Here is a 17445-nt window from a genome sequence, read left to right on the forward strand (position 1 = left end):
TTTACATTAAATGCCCTAAAACACTGTTTGCTGTCACTTTTCCTGGGAAATGCAAGTTCCTAAATTGTACAAGTTCACACAGGTAAAGTATTTTGAAAAATAAGTTTAAATGCACAGATAATTTATTTGAATCCAGGTACGTAGTATGCTGTGCCATTGGCAGCTGTGTGCCCCAGGACTGCAGGGAAACAGGAAGAGCATATTTCCCCTTCTTCGACTCTGCTATGCATTTTTAAAATATCTGGCCTTAGGAAGAATTCTGTGTAAAATGAAAGCTCACTTATGCTATACATATTGTAAACTGGTTGATTCTAATGAATACCTATTGGGTTATTGTCCCTGTGATTTCCCTGACCCTAATCCCCAGCTAGACCATAACTTCTGTTATATTTCCAAAATAAGCAATCGAAACATGGCATCTAGTGAACTTTTTTGAGATAAATGACTAAAGGGAATTTTTTCCGCTCCCCAAAGCCTGGGGATTTAATGTTTTTGTAAGATAAGGATGTAGCAAGTACATCTGTCTTCTGAGTGCTTTCCATTTTCAAAGCTGGATAGCATGCTGACTGCTATTTTTAAAATGTCGCTTTTCAGTGTGAAGTAATCTAATAAAGTGTCAAGGAAAAGTTAAGCCGTAAATGCAAAGGGGCTTCAATCTGTATTTGAATTACTGTATTTGAACTGTGACTCCAAAAGCTCCACCAACATACAGAAGTCCCTGACAGTTTGCTAAAACCGTAGAACCAAAACATTGAATAAAGCTGACATTATTAAACAGGCTACCTAGTATTTATGTACATCTAAATCCCATCTTTCCTTGCAGTACCTCAGGTATGAGATGCTACTAGCATCTTTGTGGGCTTAGCTAGTCTCACAATACTTGCCCCAACCCACCACCCTGCACAATTTATTCCTTCTGGTATGACACACAGTCCCTTGAGGGACAGGTAGGAAAAATGCTATATGGTAGAACTTTGTTTTTGTTAAATCAAGAGCTAAAACAGGTAGTCTTATTTGGCATTTAGGTGGGCACAGAGATATACTACGGGTTTCATGACATGGCACTAGCTAGGCCATATTGTGCGAAGCACACTAACCAGGGGTGGGCAGAAGGTGGATCAGGGTCTACTACCAAATGCTGATCATTAAGAGTTTGTGACTCTCAGTGGTTTAACAATATAAACAAAATGATTCCCCCCACCTCCTAATTAGGCTGCTGAAATTTAGAAAGTGTGGGAAAACAGGAATAGAAAGGATTTATGTCTGAGAGTGCTTGTTTTGGTACTGAACACACCTTTCTGGGCTCAGCATGTGCTTAGAGGCAAACTTGTCCTGCAATTGTGTCTGCCTTCCTGAGCCACTATTTTACACCTGGCTTCAGCTGGTGGACCTGGGGTTGTAGATCTTACAGGGAAGTCTGTTTACCTCTGCACTAGAGTATGTTCCAAGCAAATGCCTCTACAGCTTCATTCACTTTGAACGTAACATTTTCCTTTGTCAGTAGCCACAGTCTCATTAATTCCAAAGGTCTTAAAAGCCAATTGTTTTAAAAATAAAATAGGAAGAAAGCAAACAGATGAATGCTTTCACCCAGACACTAAGCTACGGCCATATGGTAGAGATCAAATGTCTGGATTCTTAGAGAAAGGCTGGAGTGTATTTTTAAAATGTGGACACTCAAGCAACACATGTATGTGACGCACTCAGAGTTGGAATGACATTCAGGAGTGAAACCACCTGCACCATCTGTTTCAAAGAGAAGAAGAGATCTGTGGTCCATTGTGCCATGGGAGCAAAGAGAGTAGCACTGCTTGCATTTGCAACTGTTTATTGAAAGGGCTACATGAATGCTACTAACGCATGGGTAGTACAAAAGCAGGGGCGGTAACATTCAGCTTCTAAACAATCCAACATTTAAACGGTACAGAACTTAGAAGAGGTACTGATGAGAAGCTGTGTCACTTATTGTTGCAGGTGTCACAGCAGGCACAAGCTGGCAGGCACCTGTGACCCATGTGTGACATAGTTATGGAATGCGAAGTAGCACAGGGGTCCATCACAATCCCAGCAAACAGAGCTCCATGAAACAAGGTGAAGCGCAGCTTTTGTTAAGTAAATAGCAGCTGCAAGGAAGGGCGGGGGCAATTACCAACTCTCCCTCCCTGTCAACATCCTGACAAAAGTCTCCTCAAAAGTTCCTTACACTTCAAGGGGAGTCTCCCCTGATCCCAATGAGAGATTTCCTTCCAGTGCAGCTTCTCAGAAAATATTTTTGGGGGGGAGGGGGAGACATCTATCACAGTCCTATGGTCAAATTCATCGTACTGGGATCCCACGGGTGATTTACTTGTATGGTCAAATACAAGTGCGTCGTGCCTTCTCCTTCTTTTGGTCTGGAGGATGCCTATTCCAAGTTCCCACGGCGTCGTTTCTGCCGGAGCTGGTGTGTGTCTGCTTATGAAAACCCTGAGTGGAAGAAAGCGGGTGGTTTGCTGAGTTTCGGGGTTGCGTTACTACGAATTTGTCTTTGGGTCACTTAGAAACCCGCAAGGTGGTTGTTGTGGTAAATGGAGGCACAGACTACAATCACACGAAGAAATAAGGAAAAAACACTTTCGGAGGAACCGCCCGACAGTTCCTCCAGAATTTCCCAGCGCACTACTGGCTGCGGCGCCAGTAAAAACCTTCCCGCAGGTGGAAGGCAGCCTCCCTGCGGAGGTAACTGGTGGCTATGCAAGCTGCAGCCACTGCTCGACAAACCTTGCGAAGGGGAGGCTAACGTGAAGCCGAGCTCGACTATACACAGCAGAGAGAGGCGCCTCGGCTTGAAAATGCCGCGCAGCGCCCTCCCCCGCCTCCTTACTGGTACGCGCGTGAGCGTTGTAATTTTGGGAAGCTCCCCTTCCCTCTCTATATCAGCCGCCCTCAAGCGGCGGCTTCCAAACGGAACCGGAAGTGGGGGAAGGAGCGTAACTAGCATTCGGTTGCCCTATCTCTATGTTGTTCTGCGCTGGCGGGCGCCCCGCGTTCATAGAGATAAAGAAAGCTCCCTCACGGCCTTTCCGCTTCAAAGGTTCTAAACTTCCGTGGCCCTGCGCGCATGTCACGAGGCGGGACGAAGATGGCGGCGCTCTGCGGCGACGGCGGCGGCTTCCGGTGTCCGGCGATCCGTTGAATGGGCGAAGCGAGGAAGTTAGTTCCGGAGGAAGGCTGCTCCCGCGGGTGAGAAGTTAGCCCTGTTTCTTGGCTTGCGCAGCTCTCGAACCCTGTGCTGTTCACTCTTGCGCGGTGAGTTCCAGAGACGTCGCTGAAGCAGAAGCAGCAGCAGCAGCAGAATGACGAGCGAGGGTAACGAAACGCGGAACCCGGCGGAAGGTGGACCCCCCAAACTGCAGTTTGTCCCCTTCAGCAGCGCCTTGGATGCTGGCTTTTGGCATGAGCTGACCCAGAAGAAGCTCAATGAGTACAAGCTCGACGAGACCCCCAAGGCGATCAGAGGCTATTACTATAATGGCAAGTACACCGTGGGCAGTTTCTCTTCTCCGGGGGTGGGTGGGAGGGATTGTTGACCCCAGTAATAGTGGTTCATGCTGCTGGATCACGCCCTGCGCAGGTTAAAGGCAGATTCTCACGATGCCGAGGACGTGTATGCTGGCAAAATGAAGCAATTATAGCATTGCTTCACTACGTGAAGTGTAACCTGCTCCTCCTGCCCATGTTTACTCGACGGTAAGCGCCGCTATCGAATTCCGAGGCATAGGATATTGTAGCCAACCCCACACATTTCATTCGGAGTAAGACCCACTGAACTGAGCGGCAGTTAACTTTTGAGCCAAACGTGCATAGGATCTCGGGGTTTTCAGTTGATGCGGGTGCTTTGTGCCCCCCCCCCTGCAGAGGCTTCAACTTCAATGTCCATGTCACTGAAAAAAATGTACTCATTTATATTTGCATACCGTTTAATTATCAAGACTTCTAAGCAGTTTATATAAAGCAGTATAAAATATACATCAAAATACTGATAAGATCAAATGTTAAAAACAAGCTCCCCTATGTTTTCCCCAAAATACAGTGGTATCTTGGTTTAAGAACAGCCCTGTTTATGAACTATTCGGTTTATGAACTCCACAGAACCGGAAGTAGTGTCCCGGTTTGCGAACTTTACCTCGGTCTAAGAATGGAAGCTGAACGGTGGAAGGGCACTGGCGGCAGAAGGCCTCATTAGGGAAAGCGCACCTCGGTTTAAGAACTGTTTTGTTTAAGAACGGACTTCCAGAACGGATTAAGTTCATAAACCGAGGTACCACTGTATAAGTAAAACTGGTGGTATGAAAATATACAAAATAAAATGGTATGTTGAAATTCATGCAATAATTAACAAAGCTTTTAGAAGGCACGAGAAGCAACAAACGTGTTTGACTAATATCAATGGGCAGGGAGTTCCAGACTGTAGCAGTTGCCACATTGTTCCTTGGAAGCATGGAGCAAACATGACGTGGCCCTTGTAAAACTGTCTGTTCTGCAGATTGAAGCAGTCTGTTGGGCATATAGGGAGAGTAAAGCGATCCTTCAAATAAACTGACCCTAAACACTTGAGAACTTATCCTACATAGCAGTGCCATGTCCCTGCACTGCAACAACACAGTCCCAAGTCAAGTCTGTGGAAGTCTTTTTGCACTCAAACTTAAGCCCCTTATGTTTTATCTAAGCTTAGGAGCCTAGCTTGCTCTGGATGACAGGAGTCTGTGGGTACTGATAGACAAATTTATTTCTGTTTCTCCTATCAGGAACAGAGAAATAGGAAGTACTTCATAGTTATTCTCTGTTAACTCCTTTCCTCTTTCTTGAACAGCTGGTGTTTCACTCTTCCTCCATTAATATGTGTGAAGGAGCCCACTGACTGTGTACCACTGCCTCTTCAAATTGACCAGGGAAAAATTACAACCCCTAATTATTTATCTAGGCTATCTACTTTACCTTATAGTGGTGGGTGGGTGGAGGATGGGGGAAGGAAGCAGAAATACGTCCTTTTCAATCACATTGTCCTTCATACAATACTTCTTCTGTAAAATGGGGAACCAGTTATGAAACCACCATATGAGGAAAGAGTATCTTGTGAGGAAAGCACATATATACTCAGTCATTAAGCAATCTTATGAGGGAGTATATTAAGATTGTTCCTTGTTGCTTCCTTTATGGGAAAAATGTACCATCAAACCCATAGATACAGCCATTCTAAAAAACTTTTTTTTTGTTTGTTCTTCTAGGAGATCCTGCTGGTATGCCAGCTCGTTTAACACTGGAATTTAGTGCTTTTGATATGTAAGTAACTTAAATGGTTCCTATGTTATCTTTATTTCTCTACTTTATTTCTCCACTTGCAAGCAGCCACTATGGCTTGACATATGCTTTCATATGTAGCAATATCTGTGCTGTACTTTTTAGATTTTTTCCATTCTGGATCCTCACAATGCTGACATTGCATTAGAGCTATTCCATTTCTCCCACACCATCCTACTTTGCCTCCTAGTACCCAAAAAATCAAGACTTTTTTTTTTTAAAAAAAACTAGAATGGCCCTGCAAAATGCTTATGTAAGAATGCTTTTTTGCACACCATTCCTCATTTACTGGTTTTAATGACGCTTAGGTGTTGTCCTTTTCACTTTTACTACACCCCATCCTATCATTTGGTAGCATGGTGGGAAAATGTTTCTCAGCACTGGAATTCTGAATGAAATTTTAATATATAAACATAAAACAAAGGACTGTCAGTACCTTTTCACATGCACATGAAGGTAGAATGAATTTGTGGAGAGGAGAGGAAGTGTGACATGACAAGTGTTCCATAAAACTGGGGTCCCTGAATTAAATGCATGGTTCCTGCTAGATACAAGCTGTGCATCCAAGTGATGGGGAACTTCAGTGATCAGACAGGGATATAAAGGAACAGGTGTCCTTGAGGTTTCGTGGACCCAGATTGTTAAGAGTCCTGTAAACTCAAGCAAGATCCTTGAACATTGTCAGAGGAGCAGGGGAAATCACTTCAAATGGTCAGTAGGAAAACAGAAATGTTTGATGAGCAATACTATGTAAAGAGTGTGGCATTCTAGAGATAAAATGATCTATGGATTTTGTGACTTCCAGTAGATTAGCATGAACTTTGAATGCATGCCTTTTAATATGTCAGATGTGGTTTTTAAAGCCCCATCCCAGCTGTAAAAAGAGGACATGCATCTCTATTTGTGAAAGATGATCCATGGTCCTATTCCTCTTTTTGACAACCAGGTGGAGATTCTGCAAAACTGAAGAACAGTGGCCTTAGGCATAACTGTTTGCATTCTGTTTCTGGTTGGAAATGTGCCTCACTCAGTTTCTGGTTCTTCTCCCATAGCTATATTTTTATGAGACATCTAATCCAACTTCTGTTCCTTTTCCCTCTGCGGCTGAGATCCATGCAAATAAATGTTAGATGAGTTTGAAATTGTTCTGGTTTGGATATGCGATGTATATTGATCGGGGTGGGGGAACCTGTGGTCCTCCAGATATTGTGGAACACACAGTTGCCATCAGCTTCAGCCAGTATGGGCAGTGGTCAGGGATGATGGGAGTTGTAGTTCAACAGCATCTGAGTGGTCCATGGGTTTTCCACCACCCACCCTACGTAGCAGCCTTGCAAAACTGAATAAAACATCCAGTTTTTCATAGTTTATTTCCAGATGTTTCATAGTTTATTTCCAGATGAGTGGTCCATGGGTTTTCCACCACCCACCCCTACGTAGCAGCCTTGCAAAACTGAATAAAATATCCAGTTTTTCATAGTTTATTTCCAGATGTTTGGGGGAGAAATGTGCAGAGTACCAATAGCTCTGGTTTGTGTTAACACCATAACAAATACTGGAATATAGTTGGAAGAGTTTTTGTCTTTTTCCTTAGGAATGCCCCAACACCAGCACATTGCTGTCCTGCTATTGGAACATTGTATAACACCAATACTTTGGAAGCATTCAAATCCTGTGATAAGAAGCTTCTTCTTGAGCAAGCCGCAAATAAGGCAAGATAAAAGTGTTACTATTGGAAGCCACTTTTAAAAACAGCATTGAAACTGTGGCAATGGTGAAAAGGACCTATGAAGTTGTGATCCTGTTTTGGGAAGCAATTTACAATGTGATCCTGTACATGCTTATTTTGAAGAGAGCTCCACTGAGTTCCAGAATACTTACTCTCAAGTTGAGTGTGTGCAGGATTTCATTATTTGTTTCTCAGGCTCACTTCAGGAATGAGATTAAGCAACTTCAATGCCATATATTGCCAGAAAATTGTATGTCGTGTGGTATTGGCTTTGGTGACCTGTTTTGATGCTATCCAAGGAGTAGGAAAATAAAGGTTAAGATGACAAATCTCAACACAGATTGCTTTATTGAGTTTATTGCCCTCTGTCATCCTATATGGCAGATGTTATACCATTGGGAACCAAATACATTAACCAATATACCCACTATTTCAAGGAACTCCTTTTATTTAAGCATTTAGTGCCTTCCCACTTTCATTGAGCTCAATCAAGGATTGTGGCCTAATTGATGCAAATGTTATGCCTGTACTGTACTCATAAGTTGGTTTAATTCTGAAGTTTTTTTTCTGAAATAACTTTATCATTTGTAGCTTTGTGAGAATGCTGAGAATTCTAATGGCAATATTGGAATGAAACCTTGACTGTTAATGTTGTTTAAAGTTGCAGTGTAGGAATGCCCTTCATGTATTTGGCCTTGTAAAGAATGTAGATTACTGTTACACGGTTTTCGAAATACCTTTTATATTTCTAGCATATGCTGTTGGGAGAGATCAGGGGTCTCTCTAGGCCTTTGCATTTGAAATAAATTTCAGATACAGCATGAAAGTGAAAGCTCTCCAATGGAAAAAATTCAGATACTCAAAGAAGAAAAGAGAGCAGTCCACAGAATTACATGTGTTCTCCCCATCCGAATTGAATTCTTCTTTCCCTGTTCAGCATTATGTATGATTATCGTTCACCTGCATGCTCTGACTAAGCTAACATTAGTCCATTTATTTAAGTAAGTCTATTCTGACTTGGTGGCATAAAACATATAAGAACAGCATATATTAATATTGTTGCAATGATGAGACAAATTCTAATACTTTCCTTTACTGATGATTTTCTTCTTCTTTTCTACTGTTAGATATGGGACGCAATAACATCAGGGACTGCTGTTGAGAATCCTGTCTTACTGAACAGATTTATCCTATTAACATTTGCTGTGAGTAAATGGTGTTTTTTATTTTTGAGAAATTCTAGATGATTCACAGCTAAAAACAAAGCATTTGCCTAATAGTCAACAAAGACTAGCTGATGGGTCATGAATCTAATGCGCCCAGGCTGAAATGTCAGGTTTACACTGCAATCTTCTGTGATTCCTGAAAAGGAATCTTCTGTGTCTGGAAATATCCCTTGCTATCCCTGACATATAGAAAAATGAGAGCAAGTGGTACTTTCTAATTTATTAAGGACCTAGTTTTGTACTGTATAAGAAAATGTTGTGCGTCACTGTAAAAGCGATGCCACAGTGAATGTGATGGCTCCTAATTTTACAGAATTTGGTTCCTAGAATTCTATTCCTAATTGGCATTTTGTAGCCTATGATGGCCTAAAAGTTTTATATGCTTCCCCTCTGCTATTCTCTCTGTGCATGTCAGTGAAGTGTAGTTTATGGCAGTACCCAGTTGTCTGACATTGCATGGGTACATTGGGAATGCTGCATTATGCAATCGCTAAATGGTCAATTTGAATAGTAATCATTGGATCAAACAACTCTTTCCAAGCTATTACATTTTGCAGTTATTTCATTATTGTAGTTTTAAAATGTTCTAACGTGTTTATACAATTTCCTCCTTAGGATTTGAAGAGATATCGTTTCTATTACTGGTTTTGTTACCCTGCACTTTGTCTCCCAGAAGGTATCCCTTTGATTCAGCAGCCTGTGTGCCTAGGTACAAAGTTCTCAGCTACTCAGGTATTTTTTAAAAAACAACAACAACACTACTAACCTAAAACTTGTAGGACTTTATCGTTGTCAGAATGGTTTATTCATTGTAGCACTAAGTGGGGTATGCGTGCGTGGAACAAGGTCTGTTCATTCAATGAGATTTACCCCCATTCTCCTCCCATGTACCTCCTAAACCTGTTTTGGGTTTCCCTCCAATCCTCCAGAACTGCTTTAGAGGCAGGGAAGGGGCATGCAGAGGGAAGTCGGGAAGTCCCACTGCGTGATCAAACCTTGTTCCCTGCACGCGATGGCTTAGTAGAATCCCACTCTTTACTTCTTTATTTATGGAACTCCATTCCTGTATATGGTACTTAAAATGGATTTCCTAAGGCCACATTCCTTTGCCCCAGGTGATAACCCTCACCAACAATGCCTCATGTCCTTCAGTCCTGCTGTTGGGCTGTAACGTATCCTTAAACTGTGAAAATACCTCTTGTTTTCCTGGATGGAAAGTGGAGAGGGGGATGTCCTCTGCCTTCTGTGTGGTTGCGATGTGTAGAACAGGTGACAATTTTGTTCCTGAGTGCCTTTGTCATTGCTGTTGAGCACATAGGTGGCCTTGGTACACTAGTGACCTGCGTGTGATGAAATGGGTTGGTGGCTAGACCTCAGGCGGTGTGAATCTCAGTCTGAACTAAGTAGCATTTAAGAAACAACACTGAATTGAGTAAGCCTGTGCTCTGTCTTTGTTTTAGATTGAAGCTCTCCAGAATGCATATGATGAACTTTGCCAGAAAGAAGGCCTTACAGCTCTGCCTTTTTTTCTAATCAAGTACCACGATGATTCTGTTCTTGTCTCCTTGCTCAGAAACTGGGACGACTTCTTTTCTGATCACAAGGAGAAGGTAAAACCCATCCTGAACACAAGATTCTCTATTGCAATTCTCATTTACACCTTTGACTCCCTTTACTGGCTTCACAGGACATGAAAATAATTCCTAGATCCATAAGCTTTTTCTTGATGAGGGTGGGAGTGGAGAGCAGGTTAGTTGGATATCTGAAAGAGGATTTTACGTAGGTTAGTTGGATATCTGAAAGAGGATTTTACATAGGGTAGTTTGGTGTCAGACTTTTCTAAGTGCTGGAGGTCACTTACTTTACCTTGCTGTGGTCAGATACTTTATGGCTTTTCTTCAGTCTAGCTCTGATGCCATAAGTCAGGCATGGCCAAACTTGGCCCTCCAGATGTTTTGGGACTACAACTCCCATCATCCCTAGCTACCAGGACCAGTGGTCAGAGATGATGGGAATTGTAGTCCCAAACATCTGGAGGGCCAAGTTTGGCCATGCCTGCCATAGGTGAACCAGCTTCTGGGGTAAAATGGCTCAGAACTGAATGTTGCAAGATAAGAGAAGAGGCTGGATTTTGCTCCTTTCTCTCTTGCACGCTAGGAAGCAGACCTCACTCCCTGACTTTTAAATAAAAGGGAAGGCATGTTTAATAACACAGACTCCTCTAGTCATTAGCCAACTCCGTTAATTTAGCCTTTTGACTGGGGCAGCTACTCAAGCACCTGCTGCTGGGTAGGGGCTTCACCACACATCAGGCTTCTTCCCTCTCCTGCCAGCAGATCTGCTTTCTTTATCCAAGATGCTACATGTAGAGCTTGTGCGTTCCTTGATGGTACTTGTCTCGCAAGCTGATGAATGTTAAAATGTACCGTATTTTTCGCTCTATAACACGCACTCGACCATAACACGCACGTAGTTTTTAGAGGAGGAAAATCCGCAGGCATGCCACCCGTAGGCATTCCCTCCATAACACGCACAGACATTTCCCCTTACTTTTTAGGAGGAAAAAAGTGAGTGTTATGGTGCAAAAAATGCGGTAAATGGAAAACCGATGCGCTGCAAGGTTATAATTGTATCTGTTCAGCTCTGTGTCTCTTGCATATTTACAGTTGTACTGTGTTCAAATAAAATTAGCATACAGTACATATTATTAGTATTTAGTAAGTGCTAATCCTCTTGTATTAACTGTTAATGGTATCTTTTTTTCTTTGCAGGTGACAATTGGTGTTTACGATCCCTGTAATTTTGCCCAGTATCCTGGTTGGCCACTGAGAAACATCTTGGTCCTGGCAGCACACAGATGGTATTTATTACGATTCCTTAAATGTGGCTTTCCCCATGGCTACAAACCTAAACCCATTTACCTTGAAGCAAGTCCCATAGCTCCCCTTGCCTCCTAAATTTCCAGAAGGTTATCCAGCCCTCTGGATTGGATTTAGTGAGGGGGGCAGGGAATCACCAAAAACTGCATTCCTACTCTAGTACGCTGATGGAATCCTTTCATCAGAAGATGAACTGCACTTCATAGCACCCTTGGTTATGGTTAGGATTGGTAGCATTCTCTGGAAAGATCACCAAAACATGGTATTAATTTATGAGCTTTGGGATTTTCTACAGTATTGTCAGGGCAAGAGTCTCCTTCAAATTTCAGTTTTGTGTGATAACCCTGAACTGACCTTTGGCTGAGCCAATTGTACAATGCATACCAAGAATTTACAAATGAAGATTGCAGTTCTTAAGAGCCCTCCCATAGGTTCTGTCTATTGAAACAGCGGTGATTCTTCTGCTATATGGTTTAGCAGAGCACATTGCTCTCGCAGATTGCTTCTGGTGCACTTGTTCATCTTGCTGTTCCTTATTACAGCGAATTGGTTTGTCTCTCGAAAATGTATCTGGCCTGTTGGACTGTATCCAAATCAAATCCTGTTGGGAAATTTTCTTGGCATCACAGTCAGATAATTACCTGTTGTTAATCCTGGCTTTCTGGCTCTGCTGCTGTTACAGAGTTCTTTATTTCTGACAGGGGCAGCCACCTTCCTTCTGTTCAAGTGCTCTGCTTCCGAGACAGGACCATGCAGGGAGCAAGAGACATTTCGCACAGCACCCTTTTTGAAATAAAGCTTCCACAAGTGACACAGAATTCAGGTAATCCATTTTGGACTGGTGGGGCTCTGTGTCTAGTGTAATGTGGTCAATATTCCTCCTTAGAATATTTTTTTTTCTCTCTCTCCATATTGCTGTGATGATGAAAACAGTGTGGTACTTGTCCCTGACTTTGTATGTTAAAAGCTTCTATCAGTAAAGGCCTCTTCAGTGAAAAGTCCTTGGAAGGTGCCCATCCTCTCTAAATCATATGCCAGTTTTGAAAGCGTTTCCTGTACTTGCAAACCATTTATGCCTCTGTTGTTTCCATTATGGTGTACTCATCAATGTAGCTTTTCACAAAAAGCTGTTCAAGAGGAAGGTGAAGGTAGCCTTGTTTCTCTCTATGGCATTAATTGCCAGAGATCATGCTAGAGGCAACCAGCTAATAGGATTCTTAATTTGTTTTGGACCATTCATTTGACTTCATAGTTACCTTCTTTCTTGTGCTTTATTGTCTGAAAAAGGCACACTTGCGATTCATCCACAACCTTCTGTCCCCATCACTTCGTTAAGAGGCCTTTTTATTCGCTTCAGGAACATCAGCAAGTCCTGTTCTCCAATTATATATTGGCTGCCAGGCCAGTTCCAAGGATAATTCAGGTTCTTAGTTCTTTAAGCCAGGCAAACCCTCCTGTTGGGCAGCGTCAGGCAGCCGATACTGGGAGTAGGCAACAGTGGTGCAGTGCTGAAGAACAAAGATGTGTGGGTGCCATGGCCTGCCCTGCATCCTCTAAGCTGACCTACTGCCTTTAGGTATGGTGGAGCAAATTGACACATCAGTGCTGAAGTAAGATTCAGGACCACAGTGCCTCAATGACCGCCTCTCCCCATATGAACCAACCTGGGCCCTACGATCATCATCTGAGGCCCTTCTTTGTGTACCCCCTTTTCTACAGTGGCTCCCAACTTGCAGAATGCTGTCCCCAAGAAGGCTCACCTAGCGCCTTCATTATTACATTTCTTAGGTACCAGGCGAAAACATTCCTCTTCTCCCAGGCCTTTGGATAAATAAGAAATTTATGCCCTTTTTAAACTCTGGGTTTTTGTTTGTTACCACATTGCGTATTTTTGTGTTTTTGTATTGTAATCCTCAGGTGAAGGGTGGTATAGAAATTTAATAAATAATATAAACAGACAAAAAAACCAGTTCATTTGGCCTTTTTGTTTGGAAAGGCGGGGTAGGGGGAAAACCCCCATCTTGTCTGCCTCAGGTAGAAAAATGTATTGGGCAAACTTTTCCCAATGTAGACTGAGTTTCAATCTTCTCCCATATGATTCTGCCCAGTCTCTGATCATCTGGGGCCATTTTGTGTTCCCTGCAGTCTTCAGAGGTGTATTTAGTTAGTGGCAACAGGCAAGAGTTCCTTTTTTCTCTTATGTCATTCTGTTTTCATTTGAATGCTTTTCTGTTTTAGTGATCATTTGATTTCTCTGCTAGTTACGCTTTTTTCAGTTGGCTCCCGGTTTTAATAACTGTGAGCTGCTTTGGCCTTTTCTAGTTGTCTGGAGTAACTGGGTTGTACATTTTATTTCTAATATACACCGTATGTTTAGATGTTCATCTCCACAGATTGGGATAAAATGTGATTTGGGGCCACTTGAGGAGTTTAGTAGCTCAGTGAGGGTTTGAATGTAGGTCAGATCCATCATTCCTTTGATTTGTATTACTTGATTCCCATTTAAGAACCTCAAGAAACTGAGCTTTTAAAATAAGGCAGTGCTAAAAAAAGAAAGAAATAGCTGCCACTAGCAACAATGCCAATCAATTGCTGCATTATGAAACTGATTACAGAGCTTAATCTGCACTCATGTGTTGGCTTCAGAATGTAAAGTATGCTAGAATTTATTTTATAGGTTGCTACTCTATAAAGTCCTCAGCTGCACAATAAAATATTCTATCATCCAAAGTCTCACTTTTCTGGCAAGTTCTAGTGAAATCTGGATTTTTGTAATCATGATTGACTGGCAGTACTTTTCAATATATTCTAGAACAGCCAATATCTTTTTTCTTTTTTGCAACGTTGTCACTAGACTGACATGGGACACCTTTGAAATTACAGTAGTGACTTCATATAACTGTAGTTCTCCACTACTCAAACTTTTAACAATTTGCCAGTTATGATGAGTGAGATTTTCCTGTCTCAAACAACATTTGTATTCTTCAACACAATTATTTTTCTCTGGTGAGGCAGGTTGTCCAAAAGCTGTTGGATGGGAGAAAAACCAAAAAGGAGGTATGGGCCCAAGAATGGTCAATCTGAGCGAGTGCATGGACCCGAAAAGGTACGTACCATTACAAGGCTTCACACTCTGAAAAGCAGCTTTGCAAGATAAGAAATACAAGTTGGGAATACCACTTAAGTCCCTGCGGAAGCCAGGTCTTAGCATTACGGACTCATTCACTATTTACTCACTGTCTACAGAATTGTTTTTATTTTTTCCTTAAGAATCTCTTGGCCATTAGGTCACTCTGTGTACTTACTTATCGATACCCATTTCTTTAACAGTTTGAGGACAACAGTTTGATTATCTTGTAGATTGCAGTCTTCCTAACTACGGAAGCCTCTGGATGTGAAAAAGGAATACAGTGGTACCTCTGGTTACGTACTTAATTCGTTCTGGAGGTCCGTTCTTAACCTGAAACTGTTCTTAACCTGAAGCACCACTTTAGCTAATGGGGCCTCCCGCTGCTGCTGCGCCTCTGCTGTGCGATTTCTGTTCTCATCCTGAAGCAAAGTTCTTAACCCGAGGTACTATTTCTGGGTTAGCGGAGTCTGTAACCTGAAGCGTATGTAACCTGAAGCGTATGTAACCCGAGGTACCACTGTACAGTAGAACCTCTACTCACGTCCATGATCTGTTCTGAAGGCCCATCCTTATGGCGAAACGGGTCAATAGTAGAAGCGCCGTTGTGCGCAGACACATTCGGCGGCGGCCCGTTTCTGCACACGTGCAGACAGTGGCAGCCGCTTCTGTGCGTGTGCAAATGGCAGAAGTCGCTTCTGCTTGTGCGCGAATCACGGCAAACCTGGTGTTTACGTCCGGGTTTGCTGTGGTCACGACTTGGAACTGGCCTAAGTAGAGCGGGACGTAAGCAGAGGTTCTAGTGTATATTAGCAAGGGAGCTATGTGCAACAGCTGTGCTGGTGGCTTTCAAATTTCAATGAATCCTTTCCACAATTGTTTTTGGAGGCCTACCTGTTACAGAGGATTCTGGGTACATTCAACTCACATTGGGCACTGGCGAGGCATTTTTTTTACTTAATCAGTGTCTTCCATGAGCTGAAAGGGCACCTTAGAGCACACTCAGCACAATTCTTGGGCCACATCCTGCCTGCGAGCACACGGTGGACGTGCTTGTTTGCCATTACTGATTGAAGGATGCCAGGTTGAGCTGAGTTCCCATAACAACATCTATTGCATTCTGCTGATTAAGTTTTATGAGTCTTGCGCAAAGAACCATGTAGGAAATGCAATCTGGCTTTAGGAACAGCAAATCTCTCATCATTTGTTACCTTCCTCCCTTGTATTTGGGCCTCTGAAGCATCAATTGCAGCTTCCCTTGAGAGTCAGATTGGAAATTTAACCCAGAGCCAGAAGACCACAGTTAACTACTTGTTTATTACATTGACTTAAAGGAACATAATTTGCATAACATAACAGACGCCAAGCTGCAGGTCATGAAAAGGTTGGTCGTTTTACAGCATTTAAATTTTGAAATTGTTTCCTGCTAGTAAAGAGAAACTCCCATCAGCCTCCGGAAACTGTGCACAGAGAGAATTATAGAAATGCCAAAAGATGAAAGGCTTTCCCCTCATGGTTCATTGTTTCTGATCTTTCAGCAATTTTACCAATGCATTTTCAAGTTTTTTTTCCTCCCTTCCTAGATGGTGAGATTTAAAGCCTTCTTTTTAAATTAAAGTTGTGGGATCTTGGGAGACTTGGGGTTTTGTAGACTAGAAAAGTATCATAAGGACTTGTATGTTATAACAAGCAGGAAATCTGCAGCTGAAAAATGGTCTGTTCTGTTTCCCTGCTACATTTTCACCCTAATTGTGAGGAGAGCTTAAACATAGCCATTTGGGGCTTCTCTTCCAATTATTCTGATACTTTCATAAATTTTGATGCCAAATTCTGCTTTCATATTTAGATGAAAAGCTAAATTAAGTTTTAAATAAATACACGAAATCTGAAAAAATGGCCTGCAGAAGTTTGCTGGAGTACGTAGCAAAATATTTTTCCAGACAGCTGAAGAATTCAAGTTAGCTGGGTAGTAGTTTTATTTCAAGTTTCGTTTTACAAATTTGTTTATCAATATTTTAAATTAGCATTCTTTTCTCTAGATTGTGTCAGATAGTGTTACAACAGGGTTATATTTGGATATTGCATGGATACATTTTATATTTTTGATTTAATATTGGCATAATTTACAATCCTTCCAGTACAGTGGTACCTCTGGTTACATACGCTTCAGGTTACATACGCTTCAGGTTACAGAGTCCACTAACCCAGAAATAGTGCTTCAGGTTAAGAACTTTGCTTCAGGATGAGAACAGAAATTGTGCTCCGGCAGCGCGGCAACAGCAGGAGGCCCCATTAGCTAAAGTGGTGCTTCAGGTTAAGAACAGTTTCAGGTTAAGTACGGACCTCCGGAACGAATTAAGTACTTAACCCAAGGTACCACTGTATTTACTCTGTCAATAGTATGTTCGTGAGGAAAATATTACAGCCACTGGCTCAAATAATATTAATTAATTTTATAATAATTAAAAATTCTAATCTGACCTTAATTTTTAATTAATTCCTGCAGAAGAGCTTAAACAATTTTACATAACTATTTTTAAATAAGAAGAATAGACGAGCAAATTGGGGGGGGGGACACAATTTAAATTCTGACAGGGTTTTAATGAATAGCAAATAGTGCTATGTAAATGCAATTGCTGTCTGAGGATTAATTTTTTTTTTTAATAATTTGAGTTCTGTTTATTTGCTGTTTAGGAGTAAGATTCAATGTAGAGTCACTTGTGCAGCAATGTCCCTTAAACCATTTTGGGGGGTAGGTTCTGAATGGGGAGAAGAAAATCAGAAGTTCCATTGTTTAAACCAACTTCCAGTTGAATTTAAATTCCATGAACAGGCAGACATTGTTCAGTGTCGCCCTATAAATTTTTCACTATCTGATTTCCCATTGTAAATGAGCACATCATATCTAGGAACACAAACAGGAGATATTTTGTTCTTGTTCCTGTATTACTGGGATGGGAATAGTTCTAAGTGACAGAGCAGTACAAGAGTGATCTCTTTGGCTGACGATGTTATAGTTTGATGTGATGCTGCCTCTGTTACATGTATAAAAAGCTGATAAGGCTTTAACCAAGACAGCTAATTTTATTGCAGAACCTAAGTGTTAGGTTTTCTTTTTTGTCCTATAGCTTTTAGACTGTGGTG

The 17445-nt window shown here is 41.9% G+C and overlaps 1 protein-coding gene across 2 annotated transcripts in view; it reads left to right on the forward strand.

The window, feature by feature from the left end:
* The first annotated feature begins 2963 nt into the window (after positions 1-2963).
* ATG7 (autophagy related 7) overlaps positions 2964-17445 on the forward strand; it is a 96204-nt gene continuing 81722 nt past the window's right edge. The window contains exons 1-9 of one of the 2 annotated variants that reach the window (XM_053377659.1): positions 2964-3513; positions 5268-5322; positions 6935-7052; positions 8197-8274; positions 8911-9027; positions 9756-9905; positions 11067-11155; positions 11876-11997; positions 14190-14280. In XM_053377659.1, coding sequence (XP_053233634.1) covers positions 3336-3513; positions 5268-5322; positions 6935-7052; positions 8197-8274; positions 8911-9027; positions 9756-9905; positions 11067-11155; positions 11876-11997; positions 14190-14280 — 998 coding nt within the window. In that variant the 5' untranslated portion in view covers positions 2964-3335. Of the gene's footprint in view, positions 3514-5267; positions 5323-6934; positions 7053-8196; positions 8275-8910; positions 9028-9755; positions 9906-11066; positions 11156-11875; positions 11998-14189; positions 14281-17445 lie in introns of those variants that run through there. The other variant, XM_053377658.1, reaches the window with a different exon arrangement.

The sequence above is a fragment of the Podarcis raffonei genome, chromosome 2, assembly GCF_027172205.1.
Source record: "Podarcis raffonei isolate rPodRaf1 chromosome 2, rPodRaf1.pri, whole genome shotgun sequence".
Taxonomy (NCBI): Eukaryota; Metazoa; Chordata; class Lepidosauria; order Squamata; family Lacertidae; genus Podarcis; species Podarcis raffonei.